Source organism: Entelurus aequoreus, linkage group LG02 (assembly GCF_033978785.1).
Source record: "Entelurus aequoreus isolate RoL-2023_Sb linkage group LG02, RoL_Eaeq_v1.1, whole genome shotgun sequence".
NCBI lineage: Eukaryota > Metazoa > Chordata > Actinopteri > Syngnathiformes > Syngnathidae > Entelurus > Entelurus aequoreus.
This window is the reverse complement of record NC_084732.1, coordinates 4,738,666-4,758,970: the sequence shown is the minus strand read 5'-3', so window position 1 is coordinate 4,758,970 and position 20,305 is coordinate 4,738,666. Positions and strand designations below refer to the sequence as shown.

General features: G+C 36.4%; 2 protein-coding genes across 3 annotated transcripts in view; one reads left to right on the top strand and one right to left on the bottom strand.

The window, feature by feature from the left end:
- The window catches only part of cdh8 (cadherin 8), a 465,099-nt gene that overhangs the window by 206,426 nt on the left and 238,368 nt on the right, over window positions 1-20,305 (top strand). The gene's annotated exons all lie outside the window — the stretch shown is intronic.
- Window positions 3,568-20,305, bottom strand: part of LOC133642670 (cadherin-8-like) — a 70,899-nt gene continuing 54,161 nt past the window's right edge. Inside the window, exons 7-8 of the mRNA XM_062037022.1 lie at window positions 12,288-12,424; window positions 3,568-3,874 (exon numbers count right to left, since the gene is read on the bottom strand). Of these exons, the coding sequence (XP_061893006.1) occupies window positions 3,672-3,874; window positions 12,288-12,424 (340 nt within the window). The 3' untranslated portion in view covers window positions 3,568-3,671. The remainder of the gene's footprint in view (window positions 3,875-12,287; window positions 12,425-20,305) is intronic.

The window sequence follows — 20,305 nt, the reverse complement described above, 5'->3', positions numbered from 1 at the left end:
ATATATATATATATATATATATATATATATAGTTATATATATATATAGTTATATATATATATATATATATATATATATATATATATATATATATATATATATATATATATATATATATATATATATATATATATATATATATATATATATATATATATAACTATATATATATATAACTATATATATATATATATATATATATATATATATATATATAGTTATATATATATATATAACTATATATATATATATATATATATATATATATATATATATATATATATATATATATATATTATATATATATATATGTTATATATATATAACTATATATATATATATATATATATATATATATATATATATATATATTATATATATATATATGTTGTATATATATATAACTATATATATATATATATATATATATATCAGATGTATAAAAATATATATATATATGTTATCCTAGTATTCTATAGGTATTGATATAATCATAATTAGTGCTGTTAAATGATACTTTTAAAAAAAAATCAGATTAATCACACTTCTAAATTTGGATTAATCATGATTAATCACAGATTAACACCAGGTAGCATTGTTTAAATTACTTCAATTAAAATTATTATAGTTATATTATATTATATTATAAAATATTTAGACACAAATGAAATTCTATTGTGATACAGGATCATTTTTTTACATGTTTTACTTCAATTTGGTCAAAATAAATTGCGTGATGTATCTGCATATGTGTGGGATTAATGCATCCTTTTTTGTGATTAGTCACATGAGTTAACTTGATATTTTTGACAGCGCCCTATAAATAATTTACTATATAATTTAAGATGTGAACAAAACAAACAACAAAACCCTTTGTCTGCACCAGAGGTGTAAAATGTGCATCATTTCAGATTAATAGCTAGAATTGTTTTTATTTATTTCATTTTTTATGGCATGGATTTTTTTTTAAAAATAAAAAAATAAAATTACAAAAAGATGAAACGTACACTGATTTTTCTAATATTAAAAAAAATTAATTATCTGTAGATTTGTTTTTCTTTTTGGTATTGGATTCGAATAATCAGTAATAATTTTGATTACATAATAAATACACTAAAACACTTAAAAAAAAGAAATCCAAAATGAATATTTGTCCTTTAAAACAAAGCCAGTTCACCCAAAATTGTAGATTTGCGAACGTATAATCCTTAATATAACTTATTATATTTGACCGAAACAGACAGATATATTAGCCAATAGAATATATTTGTAGTATTTAGATAATTATTTAATAATTAATACAACATTTGGACAAAAACACAAACCAACATCTCCAAAAAGTGCGTCCCGGGGGACATTTTTAACTGCGTTTTGTATTGACTTAAGTATATTGTAAACATAAAATGTATTAATTGTTAATGTTATAAATTATTAAACTAATTGACTTTGTCTCTAATAATACAAACATAAATTATGGATGTTTTGTGTTCAGACACATTAGCATATGTTGCCATACATTATATATTGCTTTGTGGCATATGATACGGGCTTCTCTACACATCTTAAAATAAAATACAGAGACATATATTGGATGGATGTCAGCATCAAAATGTAGAGTGCACTTTAAAATGAGTTGGTGTATTTTACGCTAAAATGTTACCGTAATTAGCTGTAAAAACAAAACCAATTTTTTTACAGTAAAATTCTGGAGACTAAGTTGCGACTACTTTACTGACTGACATACTTTACAGAGCACGGTTAAAAAAAATAAAAAAAAGTTTTATTTTTACAAAACTGGCAGCTTAGTCATGAGAATTGTAATGCAAAAATTATGCACTGTAAAAAAAACAACCAGCAAAAATGTTATAGTAACAAAAAAATAAAAAATGGCCGTTAAGTTGACAGAATTTTAACGGAAATATACGAGTGGTTTTAGAGATGGGTACTGAATCCGGTACTTTGCCGATTCCTGTAAAATCCAACGTTGCTGTGTTACGGTACCCGGGTTGCACGTGACTTCACTTGGCAATCACTCCAGCAGCACTGAGAGCCGACTGAGCCAAACCACCTCTTGGTAATGTTGCCATTTACCATGCCACGACTCCAACAAACCTAAGTAAAGTAAGGCTCCACTCTTCCAAAAATACGATATCTTGACGCTTACATACATTTGGCCACATGCTACCGGTTAGCATTAGCGATTTTACATGGCGATTTCAACACGTCAGATTAAAAATAAATTAAAAACTACAACTAAGATCAAACAGTTGGTGCTTGCCATATTAACACTTTGTAAAGCGCAACAAATGACTAGTTTCAGCAAAGACTGAACATCATAAACTCTACACTACTGCCATCTAACGTCTTGGACTTGCAACTGCATGTCCTGCTTGCAAATGACTAGTGCTGCAACTAACGATTCATTTGATAATCGATTAATCTGTCGATTATTACTTCGATTAATCAAAAAATAATCGGATAAAAGAGACAAACTACATTTCTATCCTATCCAGTATTTTATTGGAAAAAAAAACAGCATACTGGCACCATACTTATTTTGATTATTGTTTCTCAGCTGTTTGTAAATGTTGCAGTTTATAAATAAAGGTTTATTAAAAAAAAATAATAATAAATAAATAAATAAATAAATAAATAAAATAAAAAAAACTCTGTGCATGCGCATAGCATAGATCCAACGAATCGATGACTAAATTAATCGGCAACTATTTTAATAATCGATTTTAATAGATTTAATGGATTAGTTGTTGCAGCCCTACAAATGACACTCAGAAAAGTGATAACAAAACAACTGGACAGCAGTTATTATACCCAGCTCAGTTTTAAATATTTTTGGGGGGATTTTATCATCAAAAACTGTTAATATTTATTAACACACAACAAAGTACCGGAAATTGGTACCGTTGAGTACCTGTATCGATTCCCAGATGTCCGGAAGCGGTACTGTATCGGCTCAAATGTGAACGCTAACCATCCCTGATTGGTATTGATTGCCAATTTACAGTAATTTGTTGTAAAAATCACAATACATTTTTTGGGTAAAATTCTAGCAAGCGAGCTGCTAGTTTTTTATTATTTATTTTATCGTCAAATCTACAGGATTTTTTTTTTTTTTTTTCTTACATTGTAGGTCAGGTTTTAAATCAAATACATAGACATATATAGGATTGATGTCAGTATCAAAATGTACAGCGCACTTTATAATGAGGGAAGCGGTACCGTATCGGCTCAAATGTGAACGCTAACCGTCCCTAATTGGTATTGATTACCAATTTACCGTAATTTGTTGTAAAAATCACAATACATTTTTTTGGTAAAATTCGGCTCAAATGTGAACGCTAACCATCCCTGATTGGTATTGATTGCCAATTTACAGTAATTGTTTGTAAAAATCACAATACATTTTTTTGTAAAATTCTAGCAAGTGAACTGCTAATTTATTTTTTATTTTTCTGTAAAATCTCTGGAATTTTTTTTTTTTTTTTTTACATTGTATGTCAGGTTTTTAAATCAAATACATAGACATATATTGGATTGATGTCAGCATCAAAATTTACAGTGCACTTTATAATGAGTTATTGTATTAAATGCTAAAAAAAAAAAACCCTCCCAGTTCCTCCGCTAAAATTTTAATGTAATTCCCTGTTTTTCTTTCATTTTCTGTACAAGGTGGGAATAAAAAAAAGGTGGATAAACCGCCAGGGGAAGAAAAATACCATTAATTTTTTTCTTACCTGTCCTGGTTTTCCATTCTCACACAGAAAGGCTTCGTATTCCGTGGCGAACTCCGGGGCGTTGTCGTTCACATCCATGACCCTGATAGCCACCACCGCCCTGGAGACCTGGCTGTGGTTTCCTGGGAAACGCGGTGAGTGGCACACAAAAGAGGGGAGGGAAAGAAAAAAACAACAAGGCGGCGGGTGAAATCCCAGGTAAAATTACGTGACCTAGTTTTAATTTCCTTTTGTTTTCCGCCTTGATTTCTTCCTTCATTTCCTGAGCTGATGGGAGGACGGATGATAAGCCGCATCAATCTACCTCTGGCTGATGCAAAACACAAAGAAACAATTCACCCCTCCACCCGAGTACACCGTCATGTTTAAAACATGAGGGTTTATTAAAAAAAAAACCCAGCATATTAATGAGTATAACTGAGGTCTGAAAAAGACAATTAAAGGCACTTTCAACAAATGAGATTTTAATTGGAATTATTCACCGCTGCTGACTGACAGTCGCCTTTGAGGGTCCCTGAAAATGCTTTATTTGTTATTATTATTCCTTAGTTATGTAAATTGGAAGCCGATATGTTTGCATGCGCACCTGACAGCCGTCAGAAACGTGATCTGTAAACATTTGGTGTGTTTTATTTAGCGGGCGACTTCCTGGTTCATGGAAGGACGACCAAAAGAGTTTTGCATGTTTTTTAGTTTAAGTCGGAAAAACTTACTGGTCAGGGGACAAAATGTCAGAAAATACACTCTTAATTTGATGCCTGCGCTATTATTTTTAGGATGGATGCGGTTATTAAACTACGAAGTCAGACGGGCTTGAAATTTCTCACACAGCTCTACAAAACAGGCGCTGTAGGAAGAAGAAACATTCTTGTGCCCCCTACCACTCCATAAATAATAATCTATAAATAGTAGGGGTTTTAAAAAAAAAACGCTTTTCAGATTTATCGCGATTTGAAACGATTCTTAATCGATTAAAGACAAAAATAAATTGTCTTTTTTTATTTATTTTTATGATGGGTGCTGTTATTAAACTACGAAGTCAGACGGGCTTGAAATTTCTCACACAGCTCTACAAAACAGGCGCTGTAGGAAGGAGAAACATTTCCATGCCCCCTACCACTCCATAAATAATAATCGATAAATAGTATGGGTTTTAAAAAGAAAAAAAAAATCAGATTTATCGAGATTTCAAACGATTCTTAATCGATTAAAGACAAAAATAAATTGTCTTTTTTTATTTATTTTTATGATGGGTGCTGTTATTAAACTATGAAGTCAGACGGGCTTGAAATTTCTCACACAGCTCTACAAAACAGGCGCTGTAGGAAGAAGAAACATTTTTGTGCCCCCTACCACTCCATAAATAATAATCTATAAATAGTAGGGGTTTTAAAAAAAAAAAGATTTTCAGATTTATCGCGATTTGAAACGATTCTTAATCGATTAAAGACAAAAATAAATTGTCTTTTTTAATTTATTTTTATGATGGGTGCTGTTATTAAACTACGAAGTCAGACGGGCTTGGAATTTCTCACACAGCTCTACAAAACAGGCGCTGTAGGAAGGAGAAACATTTCCGTGCCCCCTACCACTCCATAAATAATAATCGATAAATAGTAGGGGTTTTAAAAAAAAAATCGATTTTCAGATTTATCGCGATTTGAAACGATTCTTAATCGATAAAAGACAAAAATAAATTGTCTTTTTTTATTTATTTTTTTATTTGTCCTGTCCAGCCACTCCGGCAAATCATATTTTGGATGTAGAGGGTAGATGCCCTTATCTTAACAGAGCGTTTTCTGTTCGGGCTCCAGTACTATGGAATGCCCTCCCGGTAAAAGTTAGAGATGCTGCCTCAGTAGAAGCATTTAAGTCCCATCTTAAAACTCATTTGTATACTCTAGCCTTTAAATAGACCCCCTTTTTAGACCACTTGATCTGCCGTTTTCTTTTCTCCTCTGCCCCCTCGCTGGGTTATACCGGTTCCGGTGACCATGGATGATTTGCTGGCTGTCCAGAGCTGAGACCCGGGGGTGGACCGCTCGCCTGTGCATCGGTTGGGGACGTCTCTGCGCTACTGATCTGTCTCCGCTCGGGATGGTCTCCTGCTGGCCCCACTATGGACTGGACTCTCACTGTTATGTTGGATCTACTAGGGACTGTACTTAGAGGGGGGGTTATCCACATATAGCGATCCTCCCCAAGGTTTCTCATTGTCATTCCCATCGACGTCCCTTGTGTGGGCTCTGTGCCGAGGATGTCGTTGTGGCTTGTGCAGCCCTTTGAGACTTTTGTGATTTAGGGCTATACAAATAAACATTGATTGATTGATTGATTGATTGATTGATTGATTGATTGATTGATCTGCTGTACTTTAGAAAAGAGAAGTGTTGGATACTTCTCGTGTTGCCAAAATTGTATTTGACTTTATTAAATGTTTGGGTAGGATTTTATTCAACCGAAACCAGTTTTCTTTTAAGAAACATAGAAATTGCTTGGAGCTGTTTATCTATTTTACGGGAGAATGTAGTTAATCATAGAACTGGCACCCAAAGTTATTTTAAAAAAGTATAGATTTTGAATCGAGAATCAATTCTGAATGGAATCGGGGCTCTCAAAAATCGAATTGAATCGTGTGGTGGCCAAAGATTCACAGCCCTAATAAATAGTATAATTTCACTATTAAATTGTTATAAGTACACCTCTGCATGACATTGTCTTCCTATTAACCCCCCCCAAAAAATTGAAAAAAAGAAACGAATGTTGGTCAATTTACAATGAACAGTATCTTTATTAACGTTATGTTCTAGAAAAGATTTGAAAATGCATCAATTTGCCTCAAAAAAAAAAAATCAACTATTTTTTTTTTCTATTTGATGAAATGTGTCAGTTATCAAGAAGCGATCATATTATTCAAGTTATGACTTTTTGTTTTGCGAAGAAATACAGCGTCCGCATTACCGAAGACGCCGCACCGATCCGCCTGTCGATCTCACGATCCACTCTTCCCTCACTCGTGAACAAGACTCAGAGGTACTTGAACTCCTCCACTTGGGGCAGGGTCTCCTCCCCAACCCGGAGATGGCACTCCATCCTTTTCCGGGCGAGAACCATGGACTCGGACTTGAAGGTGCTGATTCTCGTCCCAGTGGCTTCACACTCAGCTGCGAACCGATCCAGTGAGAGTTGAAGATCCTGGCCAGATGAAGCCATCAGGACCACATCATCTGCAAAAAGCAGAGACCTAATCCTGCAGCCACCAAACCGGATCGCCTCAACACCTTGACTGCGCCTGGAAATTATGCCCATAAACGTTATGAACAGAATCTGTGACAAAGGGCAGCCTTGGCGGAGTCCAACCCTCATTGGAAACGGGTCCGACTTAATGCCGGCAATGCGGACCAAGCTCTGACACTGATCGTACAGGGGGCGGACCGCCACAATCAGACAGTCCGATACCCCATACTCTCTGAGCACTTCCCACAGTTGAATGTCTTCTCTAAAAAGCACATGTAGACTGGTTGGGCAAACTCCCATGCACCCTCAAGGACCCTGCCGAGAGTATAGAGCTGGTCCACAGTTCCACGACCAGGACGAAAACCATACTGTTCCTCCTGAATCCGAGGTTCGACTATCCGGCGTAGCCTCCTCTCCAGGGAGCGGACCGCCACAATCAGACAGTTCGATACCCCATACTCTCTGAGCACTCCCCACAGGACTTCCCGAGGTACACGGTTGAATAACTTCTCCAATTCCACAAAACACATGTAGACTGGTTGGGCAAACTCCCATGTACTCTCAAGGACCCTGCCGAGAGTATAGAGCCGGGCCACCGTTCCACGACCAGGACGAAAACCACACTGTTCCTCCTGAATCCGAGGTTCGACTATCCGGTGTAGCCTCCTCTCCAGGGAGCGGACCGCCACAATCAGACAGTCCGATACCCCATATTCTCTGAGCACTTCCCACAGGACTTCCGAGGGACACGGTCGAATAACTTCTCTAATTCCACTAAAGACATGTAGACTGGTTGGGCAAACTCCCATGCACCCTCAAGGACCCTGCCGAGAGTATAGAGCCAGGCCACCGTTCCACGACCAGGACGAAAACCACAATGTTAATCCTGAATCCGAGGTTCGACTATCTGGCGTAGCCTCCTCTCCAGGGAGCGGACCGCCACAATCAGACAGTTCGATACCCCATACTCTCTGAGCACTCCCCACAGGACTTCCTGAGGGACACGGTCGAATAACTTCTCCAATTCCACAAAACACATGTAGACTGGTTGGACAAACTCCCATGCACCCTCAAGGACCCTGCCGAGAGTATAGAGCCTATCCACCGTTCCATGACCAGGACGAAAACCACACTGTTCCTCCTGAATCCGAGGTTCGACTATCTCCAGGGAGCAGACCGCCACAATCAGACAGTCCGATTCCCCGTACTCTCTGAGCACTCCCCACAGGACTTCCTGAGGGACACGGTCGAATAACTTCTCCAATTCCACAAAACACATGTAGACTGGTTGGACAAACTCCCATGCACCCTCAAGGACCCTGCCGAGAGTATAGAGCCAGTCCACCGTTCCACGACCAGGACGAAAACCACACTGTTCCTCCTGAATCCGAGGTTCGACTATCCGGTGTAGCCTCCTCTCCAGGGAGCAGACCGCCACAATCAGACAGTCCGATTCCCCGTACTCTCTGAGCACTCCCCACAGGACTTCCAGAGGGACACGGTCGAATGCCTTCTCCAAGTCCAACGTCGACTGCATTACATCGAACTTTAAGTGTATTCGACAAAATTATTCCGGGCTCAACTCTGTGCGACGTCGCAACAATTTCTTTATCTACGGTCCCAAAGTCAAAATGTGGTTAAAAGAGCAACAACTTGTGCACACGTCCCTGCATCAGTGCAAAGCAGTTAGCATTCAGGCCCGCCGAGGCATTTACGCGCACCAATTTGCTGGGCTTTGATTGAATTAAAACATCTCAGTAGTCAATTTGCGTGGGAACATTAACACGTGGAAAATAAACACTTTAAAAAAATAAATAAAAAAGAGACACGCCTTGGAGATTAAAGAACATCTGCGGAACCCCCCCAGGCCCCACCCGCCCCTGTCCCAAAAAACCCCCTACCCTCGTCCCCCGAAAAAAAACCACACCGACTAGGTGGAAAATGTTTCCGGCAGAGCGACAAAGAGCTTGAGCCGCGTGAGGCTTTATTTGCATACAGATTGTTTGAGGGGGTCTGTAAGTTGCGATAAAGCTTAATGTAGCCCTTAAAGCGACTGGAAGACGAATTTACACCGCTTGTAACTTGTTCCCCCCTCACGCCCCCACCCCCCCGCCTTTCGCCACCCCTCCGTGCTTAATCAAAGCAGGCGCACTTTAATTGTGAGGCGAAATGAAAGCTGGGTTGTTTTTTTTTAGGGGGAGAACTTCTTCAAGCCTGCCTGCCGGCTGAGTGACTGCACGTGCAGATAGCGCCACCTTCCCAGTTCAGGGTGGTTTGGTTTTAGGGCACTTTCTACCGTTCTTGCTCTGACGCAGTGCTGAAATTTCCCTGCCTTAGTGGACTATTTCCAGGCCTACTTCCAGTCCTTCTGACTATTTCTGATGCGCAAGCTGGTGACCCGGATTATTTTGAGTTGTTGTATTTATTTACTGGAGGAAATTTTTCAAACAAGCATTACCAATAATTAATTACCAATTGCCTACATATAAAACGGTGCGCTTAATATAAGGATTGAAATGGCGTATTATTGTGTGTGCTATAGTGCCATCTTTTGGACGAGTTTGCTCACTGCAGGTGTCGCGGGTTGAAAATGTACTTCCCGTTTTAATGCCTTGAACCGGAAGTAAAACTGTCCATAGCGTTTGTCAGAATAATTGTATCTAAGTTATCACAAAACTTTGTGTTACATTGGGTTCAGCTCGACAAAAACTGTCTTTGATCCTACCAAGCAAAAGGCGTGTAAAACTCCACTGTGTAGGATGGGGAGCGACATGAGGGTGTCGGTTTCTTTGATGTATTGTAAACCACAGGAAGATTTTGTCTTCACCCGAGATCTACAAAGCGGAGAGGAGGCAGGGCCTGACCTCCCTCCAGGCACCTTTTCTTTAAACTGTTTTGCAACCTTTTTGTAACCAAAGGCGATGGCTGTTTACGACCATCCTCCCTTAGAAACAGCTGTCGCCATGTGATCAGGGAAAGTCCAAATAAAAGAGGAGGCGTACAATATTTTGTCAGAGCGTGGGACGACACTGTCCAAGGGTACAGCATCTACGCGTTTCTCCTCAATTGAGCTGAATTGAATTCTGTCTCTGTTTAATTCCTTGCTTCTTGTCTTGTTTAATAGATGTCATCAGTGTTTGAACATGACCCCATGCTAAAATTTAAGTGCTAACTTTTTTTTTCTAAATTTACTCGTTTTGCTCTAATTCCCCAGCCATACACCTTAAGAGTCATATAACTTAGTATGTTTCACAAACTAACTATTAACATGCTCACGCTAGCTTGCTAGCATGCTAACTTTTTAAGCTAGTTTTGCAACCCTTTACCCCATTGTCATATAACTCGGTATGTGACACTTGTTAACTTTTAACATGCAAAAGATAGCATGTTAGCTAGCTAACTTAAGCATGCTAACTTTTTCATCTAATTTTACACGTTTTTCTCTATTTCCGAAGCCATACACCTTACAGCCGTGTTAATTGACATGTGACACATGCTAACTGATAGCATGCTACCGTTAGCTTGCTAGCATCAAAAATTAGCATGCTAACTTTTTGAGCTCGTTGTACAACCGTTTACCCCACAGTCATACAACTTAGTATGTAACACTTGTAAACTGTTAGCATGCTAAAATTAAAGTGCTAACATTTTTTTTTCAAAATGTACTCTTTTTTTCTGTAATTCCCCAGCCATACCCCTTAGAATCATATAACTTGGTATGTGACACAAGCTAACTATTATAATTTTCACGTTAGCTTTGCTAGCATGCTAACATTATCGTGCTCACTTTTTAAGCTAGTTCTGTAACCCTTTACCCCAGAGTCATATAACTTGGTTTGTGACACTTGTTAACTTTTAGCATGCAAAAGATAGCATGCTAGCTAGCTAACTCAAGCATGCTAACTTTTTCCATCTAAATTTACACGTTTTTTGTCTATTTCCGAAGCCATACACATTACAGCCGTGTTAATTGACATGTGAGACATGCCATCGTTAGCACATTTGCGTTAGCATTTTAATGTGCACATGCTAACGTTTTAGGCTAGCTCTGTAGCTCATTTTGTAAAGTTACACCTAAAACTCACAGATTCGGACACACTTGTGACACATGCTAACTGATAGCATGCTACCGTTAGCTTGCTAGCATCAAACATTAGCATAATACATTTTTGAGCTAGTTTTGCAACCGTTTACCCCACAGTCATATAACTTGGTACGTGACACTTGCAAACTGTTAGCATGCTAAAATTAAAGTGCTAACTATTTTTTTCTAAATGTACTCTTTTTTTCTCTCTAATTCCCCAGCTATACACCTTAGAGTCATATAACTTGGTATGTGACACTTGCTAACTTTTAGCATGCAAAAGATAGCATGCTAGCTAGCTAACTCAAGCATGTTAACTTTTTCATCTAATTTTACACGTTTTTTTTCTATTTCCGAAGCCATACACCTTATAAATAAATGATAAATGGGTTATACTTGTATAGCGCTTTTCTACCTTCAAGGTACTCAAAGCGCTTTGACACTATTTCCACATTCATCCATTCACACACACACATTCACACACTGATGGCGGGAGCTGCCATGCAAGGCGCTAACCAGCAGCCATCAGGAGCAAGGGTGAAGTGTCATATAACTTGGTATGTGACACTTGTTAACTTTTAGCATGCAAAAGATAGCATGCTAGCTAGCTAACTCAAGCATTTTAACTTTTTCATCTAACTTTACACGTTTTTTCTGTATTTCCGAAGCCATACACCTTAGAGTCATATAACTTGGTATGTGACACTTGCTAACTTTTAGCATGCTAGCTGGCTAACTCAAGCATGCTAACTTTTTCCATCTAAATGTACACGTTTTTTCTCTATTTCCGAAGCCATACACATTACAGCCGTGTTAATTGACATGTGAGACACGCCATCGTTAGCACATTTGCGTTAGCATTTTAATATGCACATGCTAACGTTTTAGGCTAGCTCTGTAGCTCATTTTGTAAAGTTACACCTAAAACTCACAGATTCGGACACTCTGCACCATCTTCACAGTATGGCGGCTTCCGGCGGTCTGGGGCACAGATAGCAGGCCAGCGGTCTGGGGCACAGATAGCAGGCCAGCGGTCTGGGGCACAGATAGCAGGCCAGCGGTCTGGGGCACAGATAGCAGGCCAGCGGTCCGGGGCACAGAGAGCAGGCCCATCCAAATATCCGCGGGATTTTCCTAGTTATTTATTACTATCTTTCCCTGACACGGATCAGTCCAAAAAAAAAAAAAAAAACGCGCCCAGGTCGTTGACTTACGGACTTCCGTGGCGGTGACGGTGATGTTGTGCCACATGTCCGTCTCCCGGTCCAGCGCCTTGGCCAGCGTGATCTCGCCGTCGTCGCCGTCGATGTTGAACTGCCTCTCCAGGTCCGTGTGGCGGTCTATTAGGTACCTGCCGGGACAAGGGCAGGTTCAAAATGGCGGCAATTTGAAGCAGCATGAAGTTGTCATCCTCCGAGAGGGAGAAAGCATCTCGGGATGAATGCGCGCTCAAGCGGTGGAAAATCAATAATTATCGCCTGAGGACTAATTACAGACTTCTCATGAGCAGCAGGGGGCATTAAAGATTAATAAGGTCCATGAGAGTACCCCCCACCCGCCCTGTTTAAAAGACCATTAGTGCATGTTGTGTCAGGAAAAGAGATGTGCTGTTGTTAACCCCGTTTGGGATCTGTCAACACTCAAAGGCCCCCAAAGGACGTGTTTAACAAGTGAGGACAGCTTAGCGACACACACACACACACACACACACACACACACACACACACACACACGTAATGTGGTGGGCGGGGCCAAATGATGCAAGGGAAGGACAGCTAAATCTGCTAAGGAGCAGTTAACCTTCTAACCCGTAACACATCGAAACACTACAATAAGATCATGCACATGTTTTGCAATGGTTTTATAGCCTAATATTTTAATAAACATAAACATTTTAAATCTATTTCAATTAAAACATATAATAATTTGTATTGTTTCATAATAATTTTATTTTAAACATATGTATTATTTTATGACATACCAGCAATATATATTGTATTTTATTATATTTCAATGCATTTATCAGGGGTGGAGCCTGTCCTATTATTTAGAATATTTCATTTCAATTCATGAAAATTATAGACATTTTTTAGTGTTATCTAAATATATAATATTTATAGTAAGGACGTACCAGTATCATATATGTTTCTTCTATAATATGTAAAAAAAATATTTAATTAAACCGACGGTGGAACGTCGATTTACAAACTTTGTTGGTTCTTGAACAGGGTTTGTAAATCTAAAAGTTTGTATAGTGGAGCTTTTTTTTTTCTCCATTAGAAACAATGAAAATATGAATATTTGGTTCCAGCCTCGACAAAAGTCCATATTTTAGTTAAGGTTTGTACACGTTGAACACAATATAAAGTGCTATACTAATTTAGTAGTTAAAATATATTTATTTTATGTTTTTATACCTTTATATTTATGACGTACCAGCAAAATATATTTTATAATATATTCATTTATATATATTATATATACATATATACACACATACTGTATATACATACATATTCTGTATATACATATATATATTGTATATACATACATATACTGTATATGCATATACATATATATATATATATATATATATATATATATATATATATATATATATATATATATATATATATATATATAGTGTATATTGCATATATGTATATACACTGAACGAGAGGTCGTCTTCTGTGATATAAGCCCGCTTTGGCATGTTTTTCCAGAAAAGTCCGTTCTCATCACAATTAAAAACGTGCTGTAATACGAAGCAGGCTTCCTCAATCAATCAATGTGATATAGAATTTTTCACAAATATATGCATACAAATGTGTATACATGTATACATATGTGTATATAAGTATACATAAAAACAGATAAGTATACATATATATATATATATATATATATATATATATATATATATATATATATATATATATATATATATATATATATATATATATATATATATATATATATATATATATATATATATATATATATATATATATATATAAGTATACATATATACACATACGTATACATATACACACACACACATATATATTTATATATATATATACATACATATATACACATATGTATACATATACATATATACACATATTTATATATATACATATATACACGTATACATATAAATATATACATATACATATACATATACATATATACATATAAATATATATATATATATATATATATATATATCTATATATATATATATATATATACATATATATATATATATATATATACATATAAATATATATATATATATATATATATATATATATATATATATATATATATATATATATATATATATATATATATATATACATACATACATACATACATACATACATACATATTATATATATATATATATATATATATATATATATATATATATATATATATATATATATATATATATATATATATATATATATATATATATATATATATATATATATATATATATATATATATATATATATATACATACATACATACATACATACATACATATTATATATATATATATATATATATATATATATATATATATATATATATATATATATATATATATATATATATATATATATATATATATATATATGTATGTATATATACAGTATATTTAAGGATTCAAAAAACTTTCATGACATAATCACACTTTTTATTGAAATTACATTTTTAATGAAATTTAGTGCCCCAAAGACCACCACCAGAGCAATACTATGTACATAAAAATGTAAATAGAAAAGTATATACTATAAATTGAGTTGGTTATACATGACACAGGTATTAGGGATCATTCATGAATAGAACATATTATGATCCTGTAGTGCAAACAGGACCACATGTTTGTTCCTGAATGTAAAACACATCATTTCCACATTGTGGGATGGATCAAGTCCAATCTATTAGTTCTGCTGCTTAACATGATCCCTTTCATTCTATTGAAACAAATATGCTTCCTTCTCCCCAATAAGATGAAACTATGCAACACAAAGCCCTAAAACACCCCGGACATCAAAGTAGGTCCACTTTCAGTCTGCTCTGAAAGTGAACCCCACGCATACGTGGACATTTTTGTCACTTTGAACGCTGGGAAACCAGCGCCCTGCCAGTTCTCGGGCACGAGCCCACACAATCGTCTAAAAAAAGACGACAGGTCGGCACATTTCGCCCGCCCGTACGATCCGTGACCTCACACCCGAACACTTAATTACACCGCTTGTGTTTCCATGGCTGCGGATGGACAATCTGTCTCATTTTCCCTCACACACCTTTGCTAATAACCCTTCATGCTTCATCCGTACTGCCACACTTCCATCAAGTCCAAAGTCCTGCTTACAGGACCGGATCTATTAAAGTCCTGTGTGCAAGGAAACACATGCAAACTTAGCCTGTCTGTCGTCATGAATGTGCAGAATATAAATGCTGATCATCAAAACGTCAACAACACTGGGAGGAGAAAATGCAAATAGTACTATTCAATACATACTGTGTGATACATCAAGACTGAAACTGTTCTGCGGGCAAAATGTGGGATGAAATGAGGTTTGAGAATTGGAATTTCCTGGAAAATTTGGTATTTTTTGGAAAAGTGAGATATTTAAAAATACTGATACTAGCACCATTATCTGGAATTCTGGGTAATCGGCGATTTGCATATTGATTGCCCCTTCATTTCCTGGAAATTCCGGAAAAAGCGGAAATTTGGGGAAATGGTAAACATGTTTTTGCCTTCAATATCCGGGGTGAGTGTTGTGTGTGTGGATGGTTGAAAAGGTAGAATTGGGGGGAAAAAATGGTGCAAAAATTTGAGAAGTTTGAGAGTTGTAGAACTTTAAAAAATGTCCATTCATTTAAATTGGAATTTCCTGGACAATTTGGTAATTTGGGGAAAAGTGATACTAGCACAATTATCCTGAATGATATGACATGGGGTTGGGATGTTTTGGATCGGTTGAGAAATGTGGGATAAAGTGAGGTTTGCATCTTGATTGCCCCTTCATTTTCAATGGGGAGACAGTCCTGGAAATTCCGGAAAAAACGGGAATTTGGGGAACATTTTTTGCCTTCAATATCCGGGGTGAGTGGTGCGTGGATGGTTGAAAGGGTCGAATTGGGGGGAAAATGGTGCAAAAATGTGATACATTTGAGAGTTGTAGAACTTTAAAAATTGTCCATTCATTTGAATTGGAATTTCCTGGAAAATTTGGTAACTTTGGGAAAAGTGAGATCTTTAAAAATACTGATACTAGCACAATTATCCTAAATTATATGATTTGTTGTTGGAATGTTTCGAATCGGTTAAAAAATGTCGATGGAGTTACACTTTAAATTCCTGGAATTTCAGGAAAACCTGGAAATTTGTACAAAAAAAACTAACATTTTGTAGTCCCAAACAGGGAGAATGTTTTGATGGCGGAGTGGTTGAAAAATGTGGAATGTACAAACTCTACAACAAAGGTGAAAATAGGGCTTTGGAAAACTGGAAATCCTGGGAAATCCTGGATTTTTTCTTTTAAACTTGGAAATGGAAAGTGTTGAAGGAGGATTGGTTCGAAATTGGGTGAGAAATGTTAGGAACCGTGCAAGTTTGAAAAATTGACCGTTCATTTTCAATGGGAAAAAAATGTCCCGCAAAACCGGGAATTCTGGGTAATCGGGGATTTGCATATTGATTGCCCCTTCATTTTCAATGGGGAGACAGTCCTGGAAATTCCGGAAAAAACAGGAATTTGGGGAAATGCTAAACATGTTTTTGCCTTCAATATCTGGGGTGAGTGGTGTGTGTGTAGATGGTTGAAAAAGTGGAAATGGGGGAAAAAATGGTACAAAAATTTGAGAAGTTTGAGAGTTGTAGAACTTTAAAAATGTCCATTTATTTGAATTGGAATTTCCTGGAAAATTTGGTAAAGTTGGGAAAAGTGAGATCTTTAAAAATGCTGATACTAGCACAATTATCCTAAATGATATGATTTGGGGTTGGAATGTTTCGAATCAGTTGAGAAATGTGGGATAAAGTGAGGTTTGCATCTTGATTGCCCCTTCATTTTCAATGGGAAGACAGTCCTGGGAATTCTGTAAAAAACAGGAATTTGGGGAAATGGTAAACATGTTTTTGCCTTCAATATCCGGGGTGAGTGGTGTGTGTGTGGGTGGTTGAAAGAGTCGAAATGGGGGAACAAATGGTGCAAAAAATTGAGAAGTTTGAGAGTTGTAGAACTTTAAAAAAATGTCCATTCATTTGAATTGGAATTTCCTGGAAAATGTTGTAATTTTGAGAAAAGTGAGATCATTTAAAAATACTGATACTAGCACAATTATCCTAAATGATATGATATGGGGTTGGAATGTTTCGAATCAGTGGAGAAATGTGGGATACATTGAGGTTTGCATCTTGATTGCCCCTTCATTTTCAATGGGAAGACAGTCCTGGAAATTCCGGAAAAAACGGGTTTTTGGGGAAATGGTTTTTGCCTTCAATATCCGGGGTGAGTGGTGTGTGTTTGGATGGTTGAAAAGGTCGAATTTTGGGAAAAATGGTGCAAAAATGTGAGAAGTTTGAGAGTTGTAGAACTTTAAAAAATGTCCATTCATTTGAATTGGAATTTCTTGGAAAATTTGGTAATTTTGAGAAAAGTGAGATCTTTAAAAATGCTGATACTAGCACAATCATCCTAAATGATATGATATGGGGTCGGAATGTTTCGAATCAGTGGAGAAATGTGGGATAAAGTGAGGTTTGCATCTTGATTGTCCCTTCATTTTCAATGGGAAGACAGTCCTGGAAATTCCGTAAAAAAAGGGAATTTGGGGAAATGGTAAACATGTTTTTGCCTTCAATATCTGGGGTGAGTGGTGTGTGTGTGGATGGTTGAAAGAGTCGAAATGGGGGAAAAAATTGTACAAAAATTTGAGAAGTTTGAGAGTTGTAGAACTTTAAAAATGTCCATTTATTTGAATTGGAATTTCCTGGAAAATTTGGTATTTTTTGGAAAATTGATATCTTTAAAAATACTGATACTAGCACAATTATCCTAAATGATATGGTATGGGGTTGGAATGTTTCAAATCAGTTGAGAAATGTGGGATAAAGTGAGGTTTGCATCTTGATTGCCCCTTCATTTTCAATGGGGAGACAGTCCTGGAAATTCCGGAAAAAACGGGAATTTGGGGAAATTTTTTTTGCCTTCAATATCCGGGGTGAGTGGTGCGTGGATGGTTGAAAGGGTCGAATTGCGGGGAAAATGGTGCAAAAATGTGATACATTTGAGAGTTGTAGAACTTTAAAAATTGTCCATTCATTTGAATTGGAATTTCCTGGAAAATTTGGTAACTTTGGGAAAAGTGAGATCTTTAAAAATACTGATACTAGCACAATTATCCTAAATTATATGATTTGTTTTTGGAATGTTTCGAATCGGTTAAAAAATGTCGATGGAGTTACACTTTAAATTCCTGGAATTTCAGGAAAACCTGGAAATTTGTACAAAAAAAACTAACATTTTGTAGTCCCAAACAGGGAGAATGTTTTGATGGCAGAGTGGTTGAAAAATGTGGAATGTACAAACTCTACAACAAAGGTGAAAATAGGGCTTTGGAAAACTTGAAATCCTGGGAAATCCTGGATTTTTTCTTTTAAACTTGGAAATGGAAAGTGTTGAAGGAGGAATGGTTCGAAATTGGGTGAGAAATGTTAGGAACCGTGCAAGTTTGAAAAATTGACCGTTCATTTTCAATGGGAAAAAATGTCCCGCAAAACCGGGAATTCTGGGTAATCAGGTACTTGCATATTGATTGCCCCTTCATTTTCACTGGGGAGACAGTCCTGGAAATTCCGGAAAAAACGGGAATTTGGGGAAATGGTAAACATGTTTTTGCCTTCAATATCTGGGGTGAGTGTTGTGTGTGTAGCTGGTTGAAAAAGTGGAAATGGGGGAAAAAATGGTACAAAAATTTGAGAAGTTTGAGAGTTGTTGAACTTTAAAAATGTCCATTTATTTGAATTGGAATTTCCTGGAAAATTTGGTAATTTGGGGAAAAGTGAGAACTTTAAAAATACTGATACTAGCACAATTATCCTAAATGATATGATATGGGGTTGGAATGTTTCGAATCAGTGGAGAAATGTGGGATAAAGTGAGGTTTGCATCTTGATTGCCCCTTCATTTTCAATGGGAAGACAGTCCTGGAAATTCCGTAAAAAACGGGTTTTTGGGGAAATGGTTTTTGCCTTCAATATCCGGGGTGAGTGATGTGTGTGTGGATGGTTGAAAAGGTCGAATTGGGGGAAAATGGTGCAAAAATGTGAGAAGTTTGAGAGTTGCAGAACTTTAAAAAATGTCCATTTATTTGAATTGGAATTTCCTGGAAAATTTGGTAACTTTGGGAAAAGTGAGATCTTTAAAAATGCTGATACTAGCACAATTATCCTAAATTATATGATATGTTGTTGGAATGTTTCGAATCGTCTGAAAAATGTCGACGGAGTAACACTTTGAATTCCTGGAATTTCGGGAAAACCTGGAAATGTGTACAAAAAAAACTAACATTTTGTAGTCCCAATCAGGGAGAATGTTTTGATGGCGGAGTGGTTGAAAAATGTGGACTGTGCAAACTCTACGACAAAGGTGAAAATAGAGCTTTTGAAAACTGGAAATTCTGGGGATTTGTTTTTTTTAAAACTTGGAAATGGAAAGTGTTGAGGGTGGAATGGTTAGAAATTGGGTGAGAAATGTTAGGAATTGGGCAAGTTTGAAAAATCGCCCATTCATTTTTAATGGGGGAAAAAATGTCCCGCAAAGCTGGGAATTCTGGGTAATCGGGGATATTTTTAGAATTTTTTTTTTTTTTGTGCGCTCACGATCCATATTTTGAAACACGAGCGGTTCCGATTGGATGAAAACTGTGAGCTTTGTAAGCCGGTAAACTAGAAATGTCCGATATATGCGTTAAAATGTAATATCGGAAATTATCGGTATCGTTTTTTTATTATCGGTATCGTTTTTTTTTTTTTAAATTAAATCAACATAAAAAACACAAGATACACTTACAATTAGTGCACCAACCCAAAAAACCTCCCTCCCCCATTTACACTCATTCACACAAAAGGGTTGTTTCTTTCTGTTATTAATATTCTGCTTCCTACATTATATATCAATATATATCAATACAGTCTGCAAGG